General features: G+C 36.3%; 1 protein-coding gene across 1 annotated transcript in view; it reads right to left on the bottom strand.

Moving 5' to 3' along the window:
• Window positions 1–27621, bottom strand: part of ADGRL3 (adhesion G protein-coupled receptor L3) — a 471329-nt gene that overhangs the window by 250350 nt on the left and 193358 nt on the right. Inside the window, exons 4-5 of the mRNA XM_036253182.1 lie at window positions 25167–25181; window positions 22220–23020 (exon numbers count right to left, since the gene is read on the bottom strand). Of these exons, the coding sequence (XP_036109075.1) occupies window positions 22220–23020; window positions 25167–25181 (816 nt within the window). The remainder of the gene's footprint in view (window positions 1–22219; window positions 23021–25166; window positions 25182–27621) is intronic.

The raw sequence follows: 27621 nt of genomic DNA, 5'->3' as shown, positions 1-27621 counted from the left end.
TTCTACAGATAAAGCTGTAAATATTATCCAGCTAGTTTATACAACTATCTTAGTTATACAGCCTTCAAATTTATAAGGAAAAACTTCTGTTGTCCAATTATATAACATTATACACCTAGTATCACTGAGTCACTGTGTCAAGTCTTATTATTCTGTATTATTTTGGATGGCCTCCAAATATTGTAGGCTTAGCACACCAGGGGAAAAAACAAATCCTTTTTAAGGAAGTAATTTTTAAAAATACCATTTCAAAAGTTCCAGCTTTCTTATAATTGAGGTTTTACTCTGAAAATGCTACACTAAATTAATGTTAGCATAAGATGTCTCACTAAAACCATTAAGAAAAATCAAGCATTATGTGAAGGATAAAGTCACTGAAGTATAACCAGTTACTATAAGAAATCTCTGACAATGTTAGTAAGAACACTGCATTGATGAGATTTTATTTAGTTAAAGAAAAAGAGGGACTAAGAAAATTGAGTTTATTCAGATGTCTGGCTGCAAAGCTCCTGAAACAGACTATGATTTCTGGTTTCTACTACAAGTCAGCTACACTACCACTCAACAGGCAGTCGAGCCTTCACTTGACATGCACTGAGCTAGGATCCAAACCATTATTGTGTTTCCACCTTAGGAATTGACAAGAACTCTGAACTGTGCTTAGACCTTAAAAGCACTGCTACCTACTTCATATGAAAGGCGTCAAATCACAGCGTTGTTGATGCAAATTTTGCAAATTCTGCATCCATTTGGAAATGATCAAAATTAATGAAGATCATTGCCAAAATAAAATTGGCTAAATTAAACTTTTGAAAAATTATATTATATTAAGAAAAATATGATTTGTCTTCACTCTGTGGTTTCTGACCACTTTCTCATGCTTCCTGGAGGATGGAATGAAGTATGAACACTCATCCACAGACCCTTCTTCAGATATTTGAAGACACCTCTTGATTTAGCTCTTATCTAGATACTTATCTATAATATCTGCCTATCTACCTATCTAACCACTTACACATTTTTAGCACTTACATGTCACTTATCATGTTCTATTTATTGTTTTAACTACTTTCCAAATAACAATTTACTAGCTTTTCTTAATAAACTTGAGATGTGGGTTCTATTACCATTCCCATTTTCTAGAGGATACTGAGACAAAGATAAGCCAAGCAACTTTTCCAAAATCATACAACTAGTAAGTGAAGGAGCCATTTTCAAACCAAGTCAATTAGATTTCATAGCATTTAGCTAAATACCCTGATCTTTCAACCTTTTGCCAAATGAATTGCAGTCCCCCAAATACACAACAACTTAGGCATCCTCAGTGGATGAACTCTCACATCTTGGCATGGCTCAGAAAAGCTGGTGCTAGGAAGCTCTGAAGCAAATTCTTAGGAAATGGTTTGATCAAATGGGAATAGCATGCATTTTTCTCCTTTAGTCAAGGTGCCTTATCATTCTCCAACTCCTCCTCTCCATCGTCATCAACACAATTAAAGACTTCATTCATCTTTCCCACCCCAAACTACTGATACAAATTGTATCTATGACACCCTTCCCCAAATCCTGTAAGCTTGGGAACATAGGGACTGACTGTGTTTGGGTCATTGCCTCGCCAGTATATTCTGCAGTGACTGAAAAAGAGAGAGTCAACTAACATGTATTTGCTCCCTGAAAATGAACTAAAGGGTTTTTGTTGTTGTTGTTGTTGTTGTTTTGTTTTTTGTTTTTTTTTTCACATGAACAACTGTCTAGCAATCTTTTCATTTTGAAATTATATAATAAACTAACAAACCTAAACAGAGGAATTTACATTTATCTGTGTTAGATTTCATCTTTTCCATTTTAGATTATTGAGACAGACTGTCCAGAACCATTTGATTCCTGGCTTTATCATCTGGCCTATTAGTCAATTCACTCTCAGCAATCTGTGGTCCGGCAACACAAATGACCACTTCTATACCTTCATCACAGTTATTGATTACAAATATTAGGTAGGAAAGGGCCAATGACAAAGCTTGCTACATGCCCAAAAGATTACATTCGAGGCTGACTCTGTTGTTAATCTCATTTGGAAATTCAAGCCATTTATGAAGACATTACATTATATTAGGTCAATTCATATGAAATTGGTGATTTAGTATTAAAACTGTCAAATACTAGCACTTTTATATAATTTAAACTAACCTAATCCAATCCACATTACTTTATCTTAAGAGTGCCATATAAGATTTTGCAAAATACCTCATTTAAAAAAAACCCAAAATTTATGTCAAATGTGACATAATCCAATCCACATTACTTTATCTTAAGAGTGCCATATAAGATTTTGCAAAATACCTCATTTAAAAAAAACCCAAAATTTATGTCAAATGTGACTTTTGCAAGATTTATTATTTTATTTATTTATTAATGTTTGTTATTTATTCGGAAAATTTTATAAAAATCTAAAAAATTGGTTACTTGGCATTGTGGTAGGCAGTTAGACAGACATAAGCAGAGCAAAGGCAAAGGACCAGATATAGAAGGTCACCAGGGTAAAAAGCTCTGAGTGTCCAGCAATGGGTAAAACTGGGAAAACAAAGGCTGTGCCCCCAGGGTGACCTGTGTTTCCCTAACAGGGGTGGGGCATGTCTGGCCCGCAGGAGACTGACAACCCTCAGAAGAGGGGTTGGGGGGGTGGGAAGAGATAAACCACAGAACTTATATGCATGTATGCATAACCAATGGACATGGACAACAAAGTCAGGGATGGGGCATGGGGGTCATGGGGAGGAGGGTGTCAATGGGGTAAAAAATGAGAAACATCTGTAACAAAAATAAAATTAAATAAAAAAATAAAATTAAAAAAAAAAAAAAAGGCCTGCAAAATCACTACCAGCTAACATCATACGCCTCACCAAATTAGCCTGAACAAACACAGCAGGCTAACTTTTAAGTTGGTAATTTTGTATGGTCCATGAATTATGTTGTAAATAATGAGATAGCCCCTGCCAGAGAAAAAGGTTCCCCACCTCTGCTAGCATAGTGCTGGTCATGAGATTTAAACCCCTGACCTTTCCTATCTCTGGACATGCAGTTCTGACTCTCGCCTGACCTTCCCTCCCCTGGCATGTTGCTAGTTATATGGTGGACCCTCTTAGAAGAGGAACAAGGAGGCCAGGGAACAGCCCCATAGACCCCCACACAAGCTCTTGGAAGATCACTCCCTTAAGCATTTATCCCTAGAGATAACATCTAGGCCTCAATTATGTTTCAGCTCCAGGCCCAGAAACACAGTGACACCAGACTAATGAACTAATGGCTGACATCAGCACCAGCTGCATTGACTAATGACCCCTTGCCCTGGTACTGACTAAACAGTGGAGACCATGACCTTGCAAGAACACACCTGGAAAGCTAATGAATATTCTATTGAGATCTTCCCATGGGACATCCCCTAAAATCCCCAAACTTAAAAGCCCTTAGGATAGAGACCCAGTGAGACTCTCTCAATGGTGCATACCCATGCTCCCCACCGAGCATTTTCCTTGCCTCTCTCTTGCTCCTAAGCTCTAAGGGTCCTTCTTTTGCCTCTGTAACTTGTTTCCTGAGACTATTTCTTCTATGGCTCTCTTCTTCTACCTCTGTGACTTTCTAAATAAACTTTCTCTGATAGTTTGAGTCTTGGTTCTGGATTCTGTCTCAGCCAGAATGCAAGTATGGAGGTTGCTGGACTGAGGTCTAACGCCTGGTGCCCTATTGCCACCAAGAGCACGGCTTGGTTCAAGGGTGTTGCCTCTCTCACTAAATTATAAGTTTATTATCTGTGAAACAAGCCTCTTATGTTACCTTGCACAACATTCAGTGAAGTATTTTGCACATGATAAACACTCACTAAATGTCAAACAAATAAAATAAAATAAAGTATTTTGAGTATGGTCATAACTCATCCAACAAAGAATCTCTATTGAGAGGCTTTATGTACAATTTCCTGGAACGATCTCTTTTCAGAACACCTCCTATAACCAATCTATCTTCTCTTGGCTTGAATAACTTTTGGCATTTCCCACTCATATGAGACTCATATCTGACTCATAAATAAGAAAAAACATCCCTTTTCCTCCTTAAAAGTAACCTCTTCAGGCCTATGGGAACTGAATATATACTTAAGCATCTAGTTAGAATGGCCCAGACATGAAGACACTGCTGATGGTGTATGACAGAAGAATAAAGTAACATCACCTGCCCCAATAATAATGAAACACCAAAAATGAATTATAATAGTATGCCTTAAATCACCAATTTCAAGAAATGTAAGTTTAACCTGTTTGACCCTCAGGCAAAATTGATGCCATAGTAAAATACTCTGACAGTAGCATTTTTATATCACTGTATCAAATACTATGACACTCTAATGCACAGCCAACAGAAGTGAATTTTATGATAACACCGGGTATAGTCAGTGGAGCTTGGGAATACTTTTTAAATAAAAATCCAGAGCCTTAAATGGGCTTATGAGACAACAAAGTCACTTAAAATTAGAGGAAAATATCAGCAGTGATTATGGGATTCTTTCCAATTATGGATTTCCTAGTGCTTGAATTAAGACTTCTTTGGCTCTAAAACGAAGCAGACGAACACACTCAGACTGTGTCTATCAATATTTCTGGGCGGTGAAGCTCATGTAATTCCAGGATTCTTGGTAAGCTATCTGACTCCTTTACTGGCAGTGTTCCTTTTCTATCAGAGTGAATTTATTATTAAAAGATGATTGCTTACCTTTCATTAAAGTAATTTTCCATTTTCTACCCATGTAGTAGTTTAGGTTAGAGGGAAAAAAAAGCAAAACAAAACAGGGAAATTACATGGACTGTTCTTAATATGTGAAAGAGTGTTTGCACTATTCTTTTATTTAATTTTTTTCTTTATTGATTCATTTAGAAAGAGAGGAAGTGAGAGGGAGAGAGAGAGAAACAGCAAAGAGAGAGAGCATTGATTGGCCACCTCCTGCACACCCCCCACTGGGGATCGGGCCCACAACCTGGGCATGTTCCCTGGCTAGGAAACGAACCAGCAACCTCTTGGTGCATGGGTTGACACTCAACCACCATGCCACACCGGCCAGGCATGCACTATTCTTTTAAAATAGAAACCCAGTGAATTCTAACGTGATTTTTCTTGTAATCTGACCATTTCCCCCATTTATCTGGGGCTTATTATATTTATCTTTAGATGACTAGTGTAATATCTTTAGCAGTACTTATTAAAACCCATCCCTTAAAGTCTTGCTCACTATTGCTAATTTACTTCTTCATTACCAAAAGCATGCTGCTAAGCCACACAATTGTCATAAAATTTTTTAAATGAATAAATAAAATAGGGTGATATAAACACTGATACAGCTGCTCACTGTTTACATAGCTCAACAAATAATGGCCAAGTGCTACAGACTGAACAAGTGAATATTATTCTTTCTCATTAATTGAAAAAGAAAGAATTCTAGTATAAGCTGTGCATGTCAAAACAACAGGAAGCTCACATATTTAGGATGCAGGCAGCATTATACCTCTGCCTCCAGTACCCATCAATACTCTGCCAAATGATAACTATCCTACTCATCCCTTTTCAAACTGCATAACCATCTCCCATTAATACTCAAAAGAATGCTTTCAAATTTTAAAAAATAATTCCATCACATATCCATTCTAATTCACTTTAGATCTTGAGTACAGAGATGGACATAAAATTAAGAATTCAATAAGTATTTGTTAACATAGTGAATTGTGTAATATTTTTAGACTCATACATGAAATAGAAAGTCTAAAAGGCCTCTGGATTATCTCATAGAATCTAAAATAGATAATCATGATAGCTATTAGTGAAATAAGAAATCCATCTTTTAGATTTTTTTCCTTTTTCCTATAGCTTAGAAATGCAAAAACATCCAAGGTGTGTGAGGTTTTACACTTTATTGCTTTTACTATTTCATGTTATATTAAACAGGAACAAGACCAGAGTTGCTTTACTTCCTAATTGCAATAAAGTACAATCTAAATAAACAAATCAAAGTTCATGCAACCGGAATGAATGACTATTTTCAGCTCTGAATTGGAGAAAGAGTGGATGCAAAATTTCTTAAAAATTAAAGGAAACTGAATAAAAATGTCTTTGGAACAAAACTGCTACTCACCCAAGTCACTAACACAAATATTTGTAGGGCTAACTCTAATAATATGCATAAAAAAAGAGGTGAAGGGAAAATTTAACATAAAGTCTCCCATAAAATCGTTATTTCATTAAGTGAGATAGCACTCCCATGCACAATTTTAATTTAAAATTTAAAAAGATATACTTTTTGGATCCCTTTGAAGAAGACTAGAGTATTTAATTCAATAGATTCACATTTGAAAATGTGCTTTTAAATTTGACAGTCTTATTGGGTCAAAGCCACAAGAAGTTTCTTTCTTAGGAGAGAAAAGTAAGAGCATCAGGGGGCTGGACCAAACAAAGGTCACACATCGGCCTGATTTAGGATGGGCGCATTCTCTGCACTCACCCACCTCAGCGGGCCAAGCTCAGTGCCATTCCTGTGGGCCTTGGAAAGCCGGAATAAATGAGCACAGTCAGAAAGAGGGATGGAACGCAGGCTGCAGCACAGCATCCCAAAGCAGCCCTTCATCTGCCCATGTTCAGGAAAGTCAAGAATAGACAGAGAAGGTGGCACCACGTGTAACGGCCTAGGCCTTAACATACCTCGGAAAATTATGACTAAACGAAAAATTCAGAATTCTACCTCCTCCTCCTTTTGAATCTGAAACACACATTTCCTTGAATTAAAATATGGACGTCTGAGGGGCTTCTCATTGTGAGGATGAGATTCTACTGGTTACTACATTCCTTTAACTATATTAACAGGTCTAATTTATTTCCTTGCCCATTTTTCACCTTCTTGTTGTTTGTTTTCCCGGCACATGCGGAGACCATGAGAGGCTGCAAAGCCCTGCATGATTGCCTAGTCTCCTGCGCCTCTCACGGGGTTAATCTATTCCAGCTATTCAAGGTGAAGATGAATGGCGCCTCGCTTTGCCAAGACAAGCCTGAGAGGGGACATGTCCATCCTGCACCAGGCTGCTGTTCTTTTCTGTCAACCACACAGGTAGTAATTCTATGAGAACACAAAACAGAGTCATTTAATAAAACAAAGTGATGCATTTCACTGCCAGAGCAGCCTTCGCCCAGAGAGCGGGCAGTTAGTATATATCGCTCCACAGATTCTTAATGCACTAAGACAATATCCATGCTGAGATATAAATTCTATTTAAACATTAGGGAATCTAGAGTAGTGATTATTTTCCTAACCCAGAATCACCTCTGAAAAATACTATCCTGGAGCCTCGCTTCACATCCAAAATCAGTTATCTTAGGACTGTGATTTGATGGGGTGGAGAAAGAGACAGAAAATCTGCTTTTTAATGTGTTCCCTGGGTGAGCTATGCATCTGTGCAGGAGTCATTAGCTAGGGGGCTGGGAACACTTAAAGGCAATCAACAAAACTAGTCAAAGAAATTTCAAAAAGAAAAACCAGTTTAATGTTTTTATTATACCCTGTAGTGTATACTAACTTAGTAGGAATCAGGAATTGTGTCCTACACAGTAATTCTCAAATTTAGCAGCTTTTTAAAAATAGATAACAGGGATCCATCCTGAGTTTCTGATTCGATCTGGGAACCGACCTGAGTATTTGCATGCATAGCAACTTCCTGTTGGACCACACTTTGAGATCCATTATCCTACATAACTTAGGAATCAGTTACCTGTGGTCCATTTGCATACACTTAAGTTTTATTACACAAATGAATATAAAAAGAGGCTTCTAATTTACCAACGTATTTAAAGCCACTTATCACTAGAACAAAATTATTTGCTTCCTGAAATAATTACAAAAAATTGGGGAAAAACATTCTAAAATGTTCTCCAGTAGTGTTTTTCAATATCATTATACCATAAAAATGATCCTTCTCTCTCATCAAAAAAACTCACTGGACAGGTCGTTTTAATGACCAGTAATCAATGTTCAATATACAGAGTTACCTACGCCTTCCTAGGAAATATTAGCATGAACATAAAAATGGTATTGTTTAAATTAAAAACTATTGAATATTTCAGGTGGACAAATTTACCTATTTTACTGTATAAGTAAAAAAAAAGTTAAGTTTCATGTCTGACTAGAATGATTGAGTCTTCTTTCATTTAAATTCATTCTTGGTACATTTAAACTTATGCTTTTCTTTTTATGTATTTCCCTTTTCAATTTTTCTCCTTACAAGCAACTGGTGAAAATTGATGGTTTGAACAGTGAAAAGTAAAAATCGATAGAGAATACCACTAAACCAAATGATGTAATGGGATATTAGAACTATTTATTAAGTCTCAGGAGTGAGAGATGAGCCTACTCTGTTATTCTATAGTCCCATATGAGAGCAGATTCAATTGTGTGTTACACACTGTGGGGCCCTGTAATCAAGGGGTAGAAGCAAAGTCTCTAGGAATACCCAATACTTTTAAGAAATATGAATGGCCCCGGCCGGTTTGGATCAGCGGGTGGAGCATCGGCCTGTGGACCAGAGAGTCCCGGGTTCGGTTCCCACAAGGGGCATGTACCAAAAAAAATAATAAAGAAATATGAATAGTCCTGGTCAATGTGGCTCAGTTGGTTGAGTGTCGCACCAAAAGGTCACTGGTTCAATTCCTGATCAGGATACACGCTCAAGTTGGGGGTTCTATCCCCAGTAGAGGGTGTGCAGGAGGCCGTGGATGGATGTCTCTTTCTCACATCCATGTTTCTCTCTCTCCTTCTTTCTCTTTCTCTGAAATCAATAAAAACATATTTAAAAAATATAATTACTAATTTCCTAACAAAGAAAAGTACCCTAGAAATAGAGTAAGGTTCCTTTCTTACAGTTTTATTCTCTCAACAAGACTTGGCACATTCTTGAGAGTTTGTTTTGGAGGTTTTAGCAGGGGAGCGCAGCTACTCGTATATCCTTGACCTAAGACTGACAGGTCCTCTCCTGGGGGGGGGGGGGGGAAGTTGCACTTGAATCTGTGAGGGAGGAGGGGGACACCGCCTAGCTTGCCAGATCAGCCGAATCAACCCTGGCAATCAATGGGGTGACAGATGTCGCAGCCAGATCGCCCTTACATCTGACTTTGGTACTTTCTTATTTGTTTGTCTTAGTCACAAGGGAGTGCTAATTAGTTAGTTGAGTAATTCTCCTGAACACAATTAGGACTTTATACATTCCAGCATAGAATTCTAAATAGTTTATTAGTACTCTATTCATGAAGAATATTAGGCTAATTTTCAGAACTTTATTTAGCTATTTCAAAGACTGAACATATTCACTATAGAAATTTGGTAAATTCCAGAAAAACTCAAATTTGAACCGTTCATAAATGAACTATCATTAAAACTTTGGATCATATGCTTGTTAACATATGTATTCCATAATAAAAATAAACCTATCCCACATAAATAATTTTTAAAAAGCATTTTATAGAAATTTTAAAACATAAACAAAAGTAGAAAAAAATGTATAATGATCTACATTCCAAGTCATTTAAACCTGCTTTTAAAAAGTCAGCAATACATAAAGAACATTCTTATACTATTAAATATTCTTAAATCACAAAACCATTTTAGTTGCACTGTTGAGACTTTTAATAAGTGATCTAATAATTGTATGCAAGCTTATTGAAAAGTATAAATCAATATATTCAAGAAGAATGTATGTAATGTTTGGGGGAGGGGAAAGTTCTCACAGTAAGGATTTATCAATGCAGAATACATTTGGAACTCTCTTTTTTAATTCGGAGAAATTGTATCATAGTTATATTTCACTTACATGAATTCAAATAGTTCAGTTATGTAATTAGAATACTGTAAAATTATACTTTGTAAAGGTATTTTTTACTATGTATGATATACATCGCACAATAATAAATAATACTTACCTCTGTACTCTATAGAAATATATTTTTTTCTTAAACTCAGTATGTTTTATAAACTATTCCAGGAGTTTTAAAAGTAATTTTGATTGTTTAATTTTTACTTTATTTTTGTTTATTCCTCACCTGAGGACATTTTTCTATTTTTTGTTCAGATAGAGTGGGAGGGAGAGAGAAAGAGAGAGAAACATCTATAATACATGACTTTAGACTCTAACTCCAATATAAAATTCAACTCTACTAGCTGATTATTTTTGACATGCCTTATGTGAATTCTGTCTTGAAATTCCGTATTTTCTGACACACACCTATTCTGATGGGCTTATCTCTTGCCATAGTAAATCCAAGAAAGGAAATCCTCACCTTCATTCACATATAAGTCTTCTTGTGAACTGTTAGGGTTTTAAATTTTAGCTTTTCCATGCTTGAACCTGTGTCATGCTATTTCCCATTATATATCAGGAACATGACCAGCCGAGTCATTAGCCCTGCTCACCACTGACGTTCTCTTCCATGTCCCTGAAAGCGTCAAACTTACAACTACACTAAAAGCTGCCATAAGAATCTGGAATGTATGACAAGCCAATATATTCACATTCAAGGGAAAATTCAGTGAAGATAATATAAGAAATACTTTTTCACCAATCAAATTCTTTTTTTTTATCTTTACCCGAGGACATTTTTTCATTTTTTCGTTCAGATAGAGTGGGAGGGAGAGAGAGAGAGAGAAACATCGACGTGAAAGGGACACCTGCACGACCCAACCAGGACCGCGGACATACTGCAACCGAGGTACTTGCCCTAAGCGGGAACCAAACCTGGGTCTTTCTGGACCGCAGGCCGACACTCTAACTGCTGAGCCAAACCGGCCAGGGTTCAGCAATCAAATTCTTAAGAATTGTTTAGTATGCACAGTAGCAGAAAAAACATGATAGTTCCTATTATAGGTCATAATCAATTAACATTTCAGAGCAAAACTTCCCTTTTCTGATGAGAAAGGGCTTCTTTTATTAACAATTTCATAGAAGTAATTATTGAAGTGAAAGGTTGTTGATGCTTTGGGAAGTTGCAACACTGCCTTCCTTTAGTTATTAAAGCCAGTTAGCAGTCCAATGGACCTACACTACCTGTATTACTAGAAAAGGGAAATTCCAGTAGAAGGTCTTTTCTGACTTATCATTTCATAGGTACCAATATTTGGTGTCTTTCTTTCTATGGGATAACTGATCATATAATACTTTCCTCTACCTTCCACACTGGCCAGGATTTTGAAACCTCTGATGCCAGAGCAGATAGCTGGCTGTTCATATCTTCTATTTTGGCTGTTTATTATTTACAAACTGTGCTCTGTCTTCCTTCCCTACCACACCCCGTGTCCTTTCACATACTGAGGGGCAGTTCAGTGTACTCCACTTTCACTATTTTCAACATTGCTACAAGGAATGCCCTGTCCAAGTCTCTCTGTAAGCAAGTATGACTGTTTCTAGGGAGGAAACGAAAGTGAATTGGCTAGTATATAATATATACTAATCTTCTAGACACAGGATTTACTAGATATAGCCAAGTTGCTCTCCAAAGTGGTTATAACAATTTACATTCCAACTGGCAAGGTATAAGCATTCCCTATTTTGTCCTAAATTTTACCTTTAACCATTTGAGGTAATAAAATAAATCTTGGAAAATAACTTAACAAAATTTTTAAATGCATGTTCTTTCATCAATTTCCCTTTGAAAAAGAGGGGGAACTCACTTATTTCTTATTCATTTAGGTTTAGGAAAACATATATTTGTTTTGCTTTTATTCCTCTCTTCTGTTACTAATTTCTTTTCTTTCTTCACTTTACTTTTTCACCATTCTGCCAACCTTGTTCATGAAAAAAAAAAAAAAAATAGCCCTGGCCAGTTTGGCTCAGCGGTTAGAGCGTCGGCCTGCGGTCCGGAGAGACCCGGGTTCGGTTCCCGCTAAGGGCACGTACTTCGGTTGCAGTTTGTCCCCAGCCCTGGTTGGTCGTGCGGGTGGCAGCCACTCGATGTGTCCCTTCACGTCGATGTTTCTCTCTCTCTCTCCCTTCCTCTCTCTCCCTCCCACTCTATCTGTACAAAAAAATGGAAAAATATCCTCGGGAGAGGATTAAAAAAAAAAAAAATAACCATAAAAGTATTGCTAACAATATATCTGAATTAAGAAAATGGAAATTATACATGTTAAGTAGGATTCAACCTAATAACAAGCCAGCCCCAAATCTCTAAAGTCTTTCAAATTGCTCAGATTTTCTGACAAGTTTCTAAGTCTTCTAATCCTCCAATAATTCAACATTTCTTGACGCATGTCCAAGAACAAACACACACCCTTACACATACAGACACAGACACACTGCACCAAATCCATGCACCATTATATCACATTCCATTGTATGGTTGTGTGCATTGTACTTTTTTCCGTTGTAAATATAAAGTGTTTCCGCTTCGCAATTTAGAGTCAAATAAACCTGGGCTTCTTTGAAACCCACACCTACACTTGCAAACTGGGTTTTTCTGGGCAGGTGACTTTACATTTTGAGTTTTAATTTCTTCATCTGTACTTCATGGCATTTTTTAAAAAAGTTAAGGTGTGTGTTCATCTACCTGGCACAGTGTGGAGGGGACAGTGGGGCTCTGCAGCACCAGTTACTGTGTGCTTGTTCTCCCTGACTGAAGGTGAATGGGGGTGCTTGGCGCCTTGCATCTGCTACTTCCGCTTGCCTGCCTTATGGACATTCTAGCACATATGCACTGCCTTCCTCTAGGTCAGCGGTTCCCAACCTGTGGGTTGCCACCCTTTTGGGGGTCCAATGACCCTTCCACAGGGGTCGCCTAAGACCATCGGAAAACACATATTTCCGGTGGTCTTAGGAACCCAGACACTGCTCCTCTATCCGTCTCCAGGCAGGTCCGCCCACATGCAGATACGCCCACATACAACATGAGGAGCTGTATTAAAGGGTTGGGGCATCAGGAAGGTTGAGAACCACTGCTCTAGGTCATTAGCAGCGGTCCCTGTATCCCTCATCTTCACGGATGGGGCTGAAGTGACACAGCAGGAGGGTGTGCTGGGATTGTAACTGCAGCTCTGGACTATGTGTATGACATTTGATTTATTTCTCTTCTCTAATCCTCAGTTTCTTCATCTGAAAATGAGGACGATGTTTTCTTTGCATGATTACATTTTATTGCATTTGGTATCTTTGGTTATGTAAATAGCCAGAAAAGACAACCCAATTAATAGTAGATACTACTATTTTTTTGACATCTCCCTTTCAGTCTCTTCTTATTTATTTTCATTATTCTGTGAGCCCTGTGAAAGCAGGATCAATGCCTGCCATGATCACAGTTGTAACCACACACCATAACACAGTGCTTGGTCTTTATACTTAAAGACATGTTTTCTGAGTAAAGAAAGAAAAGAAGAAAGGGTAGGAAAGAGGAAGGGAGGGGACAGAAAGAGAAAAAAAGTCATGTGCATAGTGGTTATGGAAAAAATATAAAAAAGAGAGAGTCAGCAATCCATTAACCAAGGGCTTCTGACTTCAGCCCAATTTTGACTTCCTGCTTCTGCTTTCTACAGCAGGTCTGGTTTTGTACCTGAATTTCACTTTTCATCTTTGGCCTTTTCTTAGTTTGTCCAATTCCACGTTCAAGCTTCTTCTCCAGAAACCATTATCATTTATGTCTCTTTAAAATGTTTAAGTCTAATTTTTTTGTTTAATATGTAAGTATATATGCTATAAAGCAAAATTATAATAAATTTTGAAATGTTTAATATGTTTTAAAAATCAGTCAATTTTCTATTTTATTAGTACAGTGTTTCCAAAGAAAGTATCATTTTCCTTTCTCAAAAGTAAAAGTTACTTCAAAGACAATTCTTCTTTTTTAAAAAAATAGCATGAGATAATTCTAAGTCATGAAATTGACAAATATGTAACATTTCACTTGCAATTGAATATCTTTGCTAAATTTGTTTTTCTAATATTATTTTTAATAATACAAAATTTAAAACCAAAATATTTCAGTCACAAGATACTTCAGAAAGAAAGCACTGAATAATTTTAATTTATATCTTCATTGGGGTAAGTGGATGGAAAGAGTTTGGCCATCAAGTCTTACTATTGAAGGGCATAAAGAAAAACCGGCAGAATTCTTATTTAAAAAAAAAAAAGTTATTTTCCATTTGTTTTCAGGGAAATCTGGCAACATGTCTCATCCCATAAAATTATACAGCACAGTAGGTTTTCCCTGTCATTTGTGTATCTTAAATTATTTACTCATTAATCATTATTATCTAAGGATTTAGCTTTCTGGTGGAAAAGTAATTATTAAAAGGGAAATAGATACTTTTGTGCCTAAATTCATACTTTTGCTTGCCAACCCTATTCTAAGGAACTTGAACACTCTCTAAAATTTTTAAACACAAAGACAAAGCAAAAGTTAGACTTCGCTGTCTAATGAAGTCATTTCTCACTTATCTGTGCTAACATGGACAGAAACAAAGTATTCTAAAGTGAAACTCCTGGATAATCAGAAATCTCATTTTAGCCCCCTTACAAGATGTTGGTAATAATGAGCAGCAGAACTGCGGCTGTTCCACCTCCTGCCCTCTGGTGGATGTGCTAATGAGCGGTGACATGGCTCCAGGAAGAATGGCCCGTGTGAGCGCGAAGCTGATTCACAAGGAACTCATCTTGTTATGGCTGTGCCTTACATGTAAAAAATGATCTTGATTACTTTCTTAATAATTCTACATTTAGCGGGGACATTGCTCTGTAGGGAAAATATGAATAAGTTAGTAACATCTGTGAACCTTTTTATCCCTTGCATCTTGTCTCGTTTATTAGGAATGTCACCTAGATGTTTGCTTGACGGCAAACACTGGGTTTAGCTGTAAAAAGCCAGGTCCAGCTTTGCTTTGTGCACACAGGACTGCGATTTTGATATTCAGAGCCTGGGAAGTAGAAGGTGCCATTCTGGAAAGGTTTAACTTTCCGTTACAAAGAAAGAAAACGACAAGAAAGGTACAGCAAACATAAGAGAATGTAGCTGATGGGTCGTGGCAATGGAGTAGCCACTGCAAAATTTGCAAGTTTGGGTCCTGCTCCTTGGAAAATCACCAGCAGCAATGCCCTTCAGGCAGCAGCTGTCCCCATAGGCGAGGAAGAAGCAAGAACTGGAGAGAAACAGAGGGGGCTCCTCTGCAGACCAGGGAACAGCTGATACATAAAAATACAGACCTGGATGAAATTAGCAACAAGTAGCTGACTATTTTTTCTTTTTGTAAAGTTCAGCCACTGAGATAGATGTGAATTAAACTTCAGAGGCAATGTGGCATCTCAAGTGGAACTGCGAAGCAATCATAACCCAGAGGCCGAAGACGCGTTTGATTTAAGATCCCACTACTTTCTGGCTGTTTTCCATCTGGGGTGCACCCTATTTAACTAAACCGCTCAGGAAGCAAATCCCGCTACCTATTAAACACGTGACAGTTGCGAAGTGTTCAAGATTCTCTGCCTAGCACTCACATCACTCAGTTGTCAAAGTGAAGGGCTCAGATATATGATGTGAAAATTACATTTTAACGAGGTGTCATGTGTGTTTAAAGTTCTTATTCATCACTGCAGAGCTTCCGCTTTTACTGGAGACACACATTCACATAATTAGCATATCATAAGGTCAGAGGGTTCATGGATCTGCATTGCTAAACTGTTTGGCATAGGCTTTGTGGTGTTGGTGCAGAGTCTACTCTCTTGAGCACATGTGAGAGTGGTTACATTGACACAATCTCCAATGGCTTTCACGAAAACGTGGGTTGTGTCTGGTAAGTAGAAGAGGAGGTAGAAGACAGCAGTAGCTTCATGTCTTTATCATTGGGTTATTTGTACTCATTGCTTGATAGATTTCACTAAATCTCAACCAATAGCTTTTTTGATCTCTTAGGGACACGCATTTTAGGAAAATTTTGGAGCTGGATTTCTCTGCCCATTCTTGTTATCAGCTTGAGCCTGCTCCCTCCCCCTTAAGTAGGAAACAGTGGGAAACATTTGCGTATGTGAGAAGGAAAGTTTAGATGCTTCTATGGAGAGTTTAGACACAAACAGGAAAAGTTAAAGAGAGTATGTCATGTCTCATTCCTATTTATTAATAAATAAAGAATAATTAACTTGGAACAAGGTGGTTTGGGAAAAAGAACTAAAAGGTGAAAGTCAGTCACTCAACACCAGTCACTAATAATCGCTAAAGGCAAGAGATCACTTCTACCCAGTGAATTAACCTAGACACAGCACTGTCCCGCCACTATTGTCACAGAAGGGAGCAGGGGTCTGTTTTTCATTCTCTTCTTCTTTAAAGTTTACCATTTTAGAATTTAAAACTGACTCTTGTGATACATATACATCTTATTTCATGGTTAAAGAATCAATACAATATTTTAGAATGCAATTCTGTAGTAATTATCTAATTGAGAGAACTACAAACTAGATTTGTATCTAGAAAGCCTGGCACATGGGGTACCGAGGTCACTTCTATCCAATGAAGGAATCTAGACACACAGAACTTTCCCACTGCTGCTCACAGAAGGGAGCAGGGATCGAAAGTCAGGCTGCACTTGATTGCTGGGCGATGTTAGAGTGAATTATATGAGCCATAGTACCTTAGATCCCGCATTTAGAACATACGAATGCCCTGGCTGGGTAGCTCAGTTGGTTAGAGTGTTGTCCAGAGATGCTAAGGCTGCAGGTTCAGTTCCTGGTCAAGGCACATACAAGAATCAACCAATGAATACATAAATGAGTGGAAGAACAAATCTATTTTTCTCTCTCAAAATCAATAAATAAAAATAAAAAAAGAAAATATGGAAAATAATGGCTTGTGTAGTGTTGACATATGGCTATTAGGTTAAATTGTTGTGCTTATTACATGTACCATCTCATTACAATCTAACAATAATCTTCTGAGGTGGATGTTATTTTTTCCATTTTATAGCCAAGGAAACCAAGATGAAGAGGTGGAGCATCTGGTACAATATTCGCAAATCAATAAACGTGATACACCACATAAATAAAATGAAGAATAAAAACCAAATGATCATATCAATAGATGCCGAAAAAGCATTCGACAAAATCCAGCATCCATTTCTGATAAAAACACTCAGCAATGTGGGAATAGAGGGATCATATCTAGACATAATAAAGGCCATATATGAAAGACCTACAGCCAACATCATACTCAATGGGCAAAAACTAAAAGCATTTCCCTTAAGAACAGGAACAAGGCAAGGATGCCCACTTTTACCACTCTTATTTAACATAGTACTGGAAGTCTTAGCCACAGCCATCAGACAGGAAGAAAAAATAAAAGGGATCCAAATGGGAAAGGAGGAAGTGAAACTGTCATTATCCGCAGATGACATGACACTATATGTAGAAAACCCCAAAGACTTCATCAAAAATTTACTAGACTTAATACATGAATTTGGCAAAGTAGCAGGATACAAAATTAACATCAAGAAATCGATGGCATTCTTATACACCAAGGATGAACTCACAGAAAGAGAAACTAAGAAAACAATCCCATTTACCATTGCGGCAAAAAAATTAAGATACCTAGGAATAAACTTAACCAAAGAAACAAAGGACCTATTCGCAGAAAACTACAGGCCATTGAAAAAAGAAATAGAGGAAGATATAAAAAAGTGGAAGCACATACCCTGTTCATGGATTGGGAGAATTAACATCATTAAAATGTCCATATTACCCAAAGCAATCTATAGATTCAATGCAATCCCCATAAAAATACCAATGGCATACTTCACAGAATTAGAACAAGTGCTTCAAAAGTTCATATGGAACCAAAAAAGACCTTGAATAGCCACAGCAATCTTGAAAAGGAAGAACAAAGTCTGAGGGATCACATTACCAGATGTCAGGTTATACTACAAAGCCACTGTAATCAAATACCCTGGTACTGGCACAAGAACAGGCATATAGACCAGTGGAACAGAACAGAGAACCCAGAAATGGACCCAAGGCAATATGCTCAATTAATATTTGACAAAGGTGGCAAGGGCATACAGTGGAGTAAGGACAGACTCTTTAATAAATGGTGCTGGAAAAAATGGACAGCTACATGCAGAAAAATGAAACTAGACCATCAACGTACACCCTACATGAGAATAAGCTCAAAATGGATAAAAGACTTAAATGTGACTCATGAATCCATAAAAATCCTAGAAGAAACTGTAGGCAACAAAATTTCAGACATCATACGCAGCAGAATTTTCACTGATACATCACCTAAGGCAATAGAAACAAAGGAGAAAATGAACACATGGGACTACATCAAACTCAAAAGCTTCTGCACAGCGAAAGACACAATCATCAAAACGGAAAGGCTACCCACTGTATGGGAGAGCATTATTGCCAATGATATGTCAGATAAGGGGTTAATTTCCAATATATGTAGAGTGCTCATACAACTCCACAAAAGGAAGACAAAGAACCCAATTAAAAAATGGGAAGAGGAACTAAATAGACACCTCTCCAAACAGGACATACAAATGGCTAAGAGACATATGAAGAAATGCTCAACATCACTAATCATCAGAGAGATGCAAATTAAAGCAACAATAAGGTATCACCTCACAACTGTCAGAATGGCCGCCATCAACAAAGCATCAAACAAGTGTTGGCGAGGGTGTGGAGAAAAGGGGACTCTAGTACACTGCTGGTGGGAATGCAGACTGGTGCAGCCACTATGGAAAACAATATGGTGTTACCTCAAAAAAATTGAAAATTGAACTTGCATTTGACCCAGTGATCCCACTTCTAGGAATATACCTTAAGAAGCCTGAAAAACCAAACAGAAAGAATATATGTACCCCATGTTATACCAGCATTATTTACAATAGCTAAGATCTGGAAACAGCCCAAGTGTCCATCAGTAGACGAATGGATAAAAAAGCAGTGGTACATATACACAATGGAGTACTCTGCAGCTGTAAGAAAGAAAGATCTCTTGTTCTTTGAGACTACATGGGGGGACCTGGAGAGTATCATCCTGAGTGAAGCAAGCCAAACAGAGAAGGACAAGTATCATATGATCTCACTTATTTGTGGAATATAATGAACATAACAGTCTGAGGAATGGGGTAGTCCCAGAGACATGGAGGTGGAGTATAGACTGACAATCCCCAGAAGAGGGGATGGTCGGAAAGAGATAAACCATAGAACTTATATGCATGTATGCATGAACAGTGGACATGGACAACAAACTGGGGACAGGGCGGGGAGGGAGGGGGAGGGAGGCATCAGAGGGGGAAAAAGGAGAAACATCTGTAACAAAAATTAATAAATAAAATAAAAAAATCCTTAAAACAAACAAACAAAAAAAGAGGTGGAGCATCTAGCCCACAGACATTAGAGGTAGAATTCAAACCCAAGTCCTTCAGACTGCCGAGCTCATGTTCACAAGCAGTATGCTACCTATTTACCCTTCACCACAGGACTTCTGTATACCCGAGAAAAGCATAATTGCTTCCTAACTTCCGACACCTAGATCATTTAATATAAAGAACAGTTACATTCAGTAGAAGTAAAACATAGATAGTCAATTACAAAAAAAAAATTTAAAAATGCAAATTTTCATTGATTAGAACTTACTTAAAATCAGAGCAAAAACACTCAGCTGCTTCCAGCAAATGGCAACAGCAAATACACTTCAGATCTACAGACCTAGAATTAGTCTTTTTGACCTTAACATATTTATAGTAAGTTGGTTTCTACATATACACAGAAGATCCATAATAAGAATTCACTAAAGGCAATTTCTTTGAAAAATGTCAATGTAATTTACCATTTACCAAAGAAAAACAGGCAGTTGAAACTGTTTGTGTGAAAATGGATGAACACCCTCTATTAATGCTAATTGAAATTCTCATATCCACACATCATGCATAAAATGTACTTCCCACAATTATTCTTTCCACCTCAAAACCACAGTATCAGTTCACACCAAGGCACAAGCTTTTTAATTCGAGCATTTTTGCATGATAATGATACTTTTTCTTATGATTATATTTACAAATTTAATAAAAGTGAAAACTCACACTTTACAAAACAGATGTTTATATAGTTTTTTAAAAAGTGTAAAAATCCAATTTCCTGGCTTAAATAGAAATTTGTTTCAAAAGCTGAACTTTTTTATCATTCTGCAATATTTTCCATTTTAATAACATCCATTCAACAAGTATAAGCACTAGTACATATGGGCAAGATGGTTCATATTTAACTCCCATATGTAAAGAAACAAAGAAAATAAATGACTGGTGTAATTTTCCTTATGTCCACAATTACAATGATTTGTTATATATATGAATACATGCACATAAAAGTTTATTCATATATTTTGGAAATATGTTTTGGGGCAAGTCCCTAAGTACTCTTTAAGAATAATTTATAAAAACTAAGTAATTTGCCTCAGTCTATCAAATGTAAACCTTGGGATGCTACTTAATTTTAACCAACATATTGTTCTAAATAAAAATAATGCATGATCTTTCTAATAAATAAAACTCAAAATATGTTACTGCTCCTTATTCACTGATTAACCTAAAGAAATGATTACTTGTTATATATATTTTTCTCTGGAAGCAAATAGAAATTATTTCCTGTTCCAATTAGAATTTTTAAAAAAGCTAAGAACCATTCATCAACAGAGTTTCTGCTGTCAAAATATAAATTGTAGTTAAGAATATGCTCTGAAAGAACTGTCTTCCCACAATACTCCAGATGATTCTTGCTTATGTTTTCAATGGAAGAGTACATTGGACTGAGGAACCTAACTTATACAGAGGTGGTCAGATACTGTACTTGGGCTAGGAGATTTGTGAGGACTGAGTAAGTAGAAATTGCTTTTGCTGCTGCTGCGTAGTTCGGCTTCTCCTTCCACAAAAGGCAATTCAACATGATATCTGCATTGCTGGCCATGGAAAGAATTGCTGTCATTCTGCCGCCTGTCAGGCATTGGAGAAAATGCCGCCTACTTTGGCATTCTATCACAGTCAAAAGTGAAAAGCAATTCATTCCTTCAGTCATTCATTAATTTATCAAAGAGTTATTCAGTCTTTATCTTATATATGCCACATATTATACTAGTGTCTGAGACAGCAGAAATAATAGTCAAATTAAAATATAATAAAAGGATGGGTAAGACAAGGTTATTGGCCATATGGAACTTAGAATCTAGTTGTACAAGAAGATATGTATAAAATAAACTAAGTTAGAAAGCAGAATAGTATGATAGTAAAATCATGGTAAAAGTAATAGAGACAATAAAAATTTTAACATGTAAGCACTGAAAATTAAAAAAAACAAAACAAAACTTTGAATTGCTATATTACTATCAAAATTCTGATACCTGTATCTTAGTTTTCCATTATGTTTTATCATGAGGAATAATATTATTGCTAGTTTAAAATAATTTAGCTTCTAAACTGAGATAATTCTACTCAGTTGTGTAAGTAAATGGGGAAAAAAATTATAAAAGGGAAACAGTATGGCCTGGAGAATAAAAGGCACTCTTAAACCAGGGGAATTAAAGATGACCTCAAGTTTACTCAGCTGTGTTTTGCATTTTTTAAAATAAAATAAAAATCTATTTTTTCCTGAATTTATCAGTAATGAACATGTTTCTATATTCATCAGGTAGGTACACTCAGACACATGGAAACTGAAACTGACAATGTTCCCAGTAGAAGTGGTCATAGATGATGCTCTCTGTGAGGTGAATACTTCGGTGTAGGCTCCCGAAGCACTGACACAAGCCAACCCTTCACTGTTTTCCAAGTGGAGGACACTTCTGATGACGAGTCACATTTCATTAGATAGGACAGCATTCTATCTCAGCAGAGATTTTGTATACTATACTATATAAACAATTCATCAGCTGATACTCCAAATGCCCTTCAAAGAAGGGCTAAAGGTTGGAGGCTAGCTGCACAGAGGAGAATCAGTTTCTTATACTTTTTAGTAGCTGAACATGGTTAACAGCCCTATCCATTTAGATGAAAAGACAACGAATCATTTTCAGGTACAGAGGCCAGAAAAATGACCACAAAGACAGTCTAATTAAAACATACAACAAACTTATGGAGAATAAACTGTAAATATGTTCCCTCTTGAGAACCATCAAAAGTCAGACTTACCTGATCGACTATCCAGAGGTCCAAAATCCAAAGAGTATTTCACAACGTGATAGTTATTCCATACGTAAAGAAGGTTGTCCCTGGGGTTGTAATCCACAGCTGCTATGTACTGGTAGGAATTGGGGAAGGGTACATCCACCACACTATCCTTACTTTGGTCAGTGTTGTAAATGTAGTCAATCTTATTCCCTGTGGCCTCATTGTCATCATCCTCATATACAGATTTGACCACATACAGAATCCCACAAATCATAAATGCGTTGGAAGCTGACCTTTTATCATATGCAGTATCCCATGTCCCTTCAATCCGTAGGGTGTAAGGGTTCAATTGACTAATGACAATTTTACCATTGTTTTGTTCTGTTGCATAGATGACCCATAGCCCATTCTCATCCACTGCCAGGTCTATATCAGATTTGCCTCCCCATCGGTAAGGGGAGGTATCATGGTAATTGGCATTTGCTATGATAGCCTCTCCACTCTTTATCCTAGTCCGCAAATCAAACTTGACAATGTTCCTGGTGCGCTCTTTGTTGAAGAACAAAGCTCCATCATACACTACAAATCCTGTGCCATCCACCCTGTGAGGGAGCTTGTAGGTTGTAGTTGGCCTCCCAGCAATGAAGTCATCCTTGGATGAGTACTCGGTCAGGGTATCAGTTCTGTAAGGGGTCCAGGGCATATAATAAATCTTGTCAGAAGCCTGCAGAGGGTCTTTGCACCATGCCCCAGACTGGTGGTCGGACTCAAATAAATGTTCACTCTGGTACACTCCTTTGAGTAGTCCAGGACAAAGAAAAACTGTTGGAAGAAAAAGAGTTAAAATAATAAATATATTAATTTTTTATATTTTGCCATTTATTCTTATTTTTCACCAAGTGGAATGCAACTCTAACAAGAGATACCCACCACCACTTAATTATTCTGCCACATTCTTCTGAGAACACAATGTAGACATACACATTAATTTTGAATTTTGTTTCAAATCATTCCAATTTCATTTGCTGGAAATATTTGGCCTTTTATGAGTAGCTGTGCTTTCCTTTGGTTTTTACCTTTTACACATGTATTACAACACTTTTGGATATGCATATACAAAGGTGCTGTATGTCTATGCATCCCATAGACATAACAAATGCAAATGTTTATACACGATGTTTTTATGTATCTTATTTAAAAATTTCAAAAAATATTATTTTCACTCCGATGATAGTAACTATTCAATACGTATCATTAGGAGATATGTAGAAATCCAATAGTAATTAAGTATAATAACAAAGGAAAAGTAAGCCCTGCAATACAGGCCACTGAATCTTCTAGCAAACCAAGCTCTTCCAGCTGCTACAGCACACACAGAGCATGCAACCCACACAGTTAAAAATGAGTGATGGATGAATACTGGAAGGAAAGGAGAAAGGAAGAAGAAGTAAAGAAGGAATAAGGAAAGAAGAAAAGGTGAAAGGTTACAGAGAACCCAAGATCTAGATTTTAATCAGTTAAAAATGTCCTGTTAAATACAGTAGGATTGGAACTTAAACACATGTACCTTTTACTGTTACATGAGAAGAGCATTTAAAAAACAAGATTACTTGCTATCATATTTTGCTGCTCATACTTCAGATTGAAAATGGGCAAGAGTTATCTGATTCAGTGGATTTTTAGTACAGTTCAGTAGCACATCCTGTCAGTGGTGCTAAGACAGCTTGGCCGACTGAGCTGTAATGAAGGGGCTATAAAGCAATGTTTCCCAAAGGGTGGTCCCCGAAGTACCTGTTTCTAGTGGTATAGCTAAAAGTTACACAGAAAGAAAAAAAGGGATCCTTTGCCATATATCATGGAAAACAGAATTGTGGCAGTGATCCCAATAGCTCGGGTGCATTAATGAATCTCCAAAGCAGAAGTGGGAGGGTGAGCCAATTTTGTCAACTAATTTGATCTTGGAGCCCTTTCCACAGAGCCTCTTGGTACTGGAGTTGCTTCCAAACCTGCTATGGGAAACACCGCTCTAACAGTTTCGCAAAGCAAACACACTGAAAAATAATCATGCAGTCTACTGTTAGGTTTGAAATGATTACAAGTGTATTGGGTGGAGGAATTAGAACTTCACAAGGAACTTGGATGTTTACCATATTTTAATGATTGATGTAAAAAAGTATTATTTTCTTGATATTAGTAATTAGCTCTTTAATGAAAACTATAAGCCTAGATCCAGTTGAAATAGTCTAAGATGAAACTCGGCTAGGATTCAGAGGTTATTAAAAAGGAAAGTACATTATTAAAGTACCCAAAGTTTTACTTAAGAAGAAATAAAAAAAAAAAAAAAAAAATTGGGGGAAAAGTTGACTATCAAACTCTTCCATAGCAAGGATAAAGGGCCAATGCAATTTATACTTGATATAAAATTGATGATTAAAAGAATTTCTCAGGATTCTAATATGATGGCTATAATTATAAAAGATGGGTAGGCGTTGTTGTCGAAATTGCATATAAATGCTATGTTAGTTAATAATTGGCCCCTGGTCCCTAAGTTATTTTAAGGTATTGCAAGAAAACCATCTCCCATTTCCTCCAATAGTTAAAAAAAATAAATAAAAAGAAAGAAACAGGGGAAACCACACCAAAGCTATGGAAAATTAGTATAGAAATAAAAACAAATCTACAGCAATCACTATCCATCACCATCTACTGGATTTCTAACTACTTATTTAAATAAAGAAGAATAAAATACACAATTTAAAATTTTACACTATTAAACTATTCTAGGATAAAAGAGTCACACCAGCACTGGGCAGTCCAACCGATTAAAGTGAAGTTGAGCAGCAGAAGTAGTAAATAAATTTTCATAAAATAGATAAGAATTAATAACAAAATTATTTTAACTAAATGTTAAACTGTTAAATAACTTAGCCTATAAATAGTATATAATTTATGAAAGGTATTTAATTACCTTTTTGTTCCACTTCTATTGGAGAGAGAGAAGTAAAGAGAGAGAAAGAAGAAAAGAGAATAGATTAATGGTACGGTATTGGCCAAGCACTTTTTATTCACCTCTTCCAAACTGAAAGTAAATCATTAATTTCACTCACACTTGCTTTATTGAACATTATATGTTTTTCAAAAACCCATTCTTTTAGCAAAATTATTTTTTAAAAAAGCAACAATCATATCATCTTAAAATTATAATACAAACTTGGAAAACAATAAGGCAAAGTTAATCAAGCTAAGATTGATTAAACATCCTTTTCAATGATAGACATAAGAAATACAATATTCATAGTAAGAACATCAAAATTTCCATTTGAAAGGCAGGTCAGTAATATACACAAGAAAGCTTTCAAATTGTTTGGCTAGTTTCATTTTTGAAATACTAAAATTTATACCACTATTTACCATAATAGTCTTGCTTTTTATCCATCTCCAGAATGAATGTTTTAAGAAGAAAAGACTGTGACTCATTTCCTAAGGCCTAAGATTTTCCACAGCCTGTCAGCCTATGAGAAATGCACCTCATGAGGCTACCCATTCACAGGGAATGCTCTCCCCCTGAGAAATGGATTTAGAATCCTATTTGAAGAAACTCTGTTCCTCCCTCTCATCAATATTTTATATTATTGTGGCAAAATAATACCTTTCAGAAAAAATCTGTATTAGAAGTTTGATTAAATAATAAGTCACCTGCTCTGGCCTTTTCTGAAATTTTGAACTGAGTTTTCAACATACTCTTGTAAGAATGATTTGAGATCCTCAAACATGTTATGGTTACATATCTCTCAAATTAGATTCTATTATTGTTTTTCAGGTAGTGATCAGTATAAGTCAGGGAACATTCCAGGAAATTGTAACATATTCATGAAACACATCAAGTAGCATCTTTATTATCCTTTAAATATTGGTCTCATCAGAAACCATTTGCCTAAGTCACAAGAAGAAAAACTGGGACCAATGGAAAATAAAGGAGAAGAATCAGGAAAGAATGGGCTCATATCACACACCTAAAATCACAGGTTGCAAGTGATGTAAATCAAAGACAATTTCAGAGGAAGAAATAAACTGAGATATTATGCACAATAAATAAATGTAAAAGTCTAAGAAAGTTTCAAACAAGGGAGAAATATTGTTTTGGTTAGTTACATTTGGATGAGATTTTTATGCTTTGACCTAAGTTCATGTCTCCAATTTTTGGTCAAAATCACACTCATTTCTCTTCATTGATTTTTTTCAAATATCCTATTTGTATATATCAAGTTATGCTTAAGAAGTGGGATTATATTTTTTAGATTCTTTATCTCACTAATATACAAATCTTATTTTTAACAGTATTTCTAGGGCTCTTAAAAACTATTATATTGTTATAATTTATCATCATCCTCATAATCTTTAATGAATAACTAGTGTTCCCTGGACGGTAAAGTGAAAAGCTTTACCTATGACATGCACTTCACGCTATGACTAGAATATTAACAAACCTGAGTTCAGGCTGACAACTAGATGTATAACTAAGCACTTTAAACAATTATTTAATCAATAGTCTCAAAAGCTTGGACTTGAGGCTCATTACAATGAGGCAGAGGCTGGGAGTGCGAAGCAATACTGACGCTGACATTTTCAAAGTCCGCCCTACAAAAAAATTTCTAGAACTAATTTCATTCCTTGAAATAGCTCTAAATAGATCTCCTTTTGAGGATTATAAAGGAAGGTATTTTTATATTCTAAAATATAAAACGTATACTCACACAATTTTAGTCTTATTTCACATAAAATTCTTAGGCAGTCATAGTTAAGAGCAAATATCCTAACTTCTTGGTGTTTCTCTCTTCAACAAATACTTAATGAGGAAAATGGAATATATGATAGAAGGTATTAATACAGTTTTATATTCTGTAAATAATGTGTAACACTTTAATTGACTCCTTCTCCTTGCAAAGAAACTTTCACCTCTATTTCCTCAATTGTCATTAGGTAAAATGTTGCTTTTAATTCTCTGGGCCTGGTCTAAATTTCAGAAATATTAGAAAAAGCTGTAGCATACGTAAAGCTTGCTTCTGTTACATGCTGGTTACTTAAAACTAAGATTTATTAGGCAGTTCTACTTTGGAGAAAATTATTATGGTCTTGCCTATGTCATGACTGGTTGTAGCTCATTTATCACTTATTTGCTATTGTCAAGATGGAAGTAAAACAATTCCATGATTTAAGTTGAAAAAAGCACACACAAATCATATTCCCATAACAAAAACTGGCAAGGCAGGCAATTTGTCATTGAAAAGCTTAGTAAACATTTAGGATTAGCCAGTAATTTGTCCATCATCTAATTCCGATTCTAGAAGTTTCCCTCCCCTGAAATAAACAAACAAATTGCATGGTTACAGGAAACATGCTGACACTGTATCCTGTACAACCTC

Source organism: Molossus molossus, unplaced genomic scaffold (genome assembly GCF_014108415.1).
Source record: "Molossus molossus isolate mMolMol1 unplaced genomic scaffold, mMolMol1.p scaffold_m16_p_1, whole genome shotgun sequence".
Taxonomy (NCBI): domain Eukaryota; kingdom Metazoa; phylum Chordata; class Mammalia; order Chiroptera; family Molossidae; genus Molossus; species Molossus molossus.
Note: the sequence above shows the minus strand (reverse complement) of the source record. Positions and strands in the feature narration are given on the sequence as shown.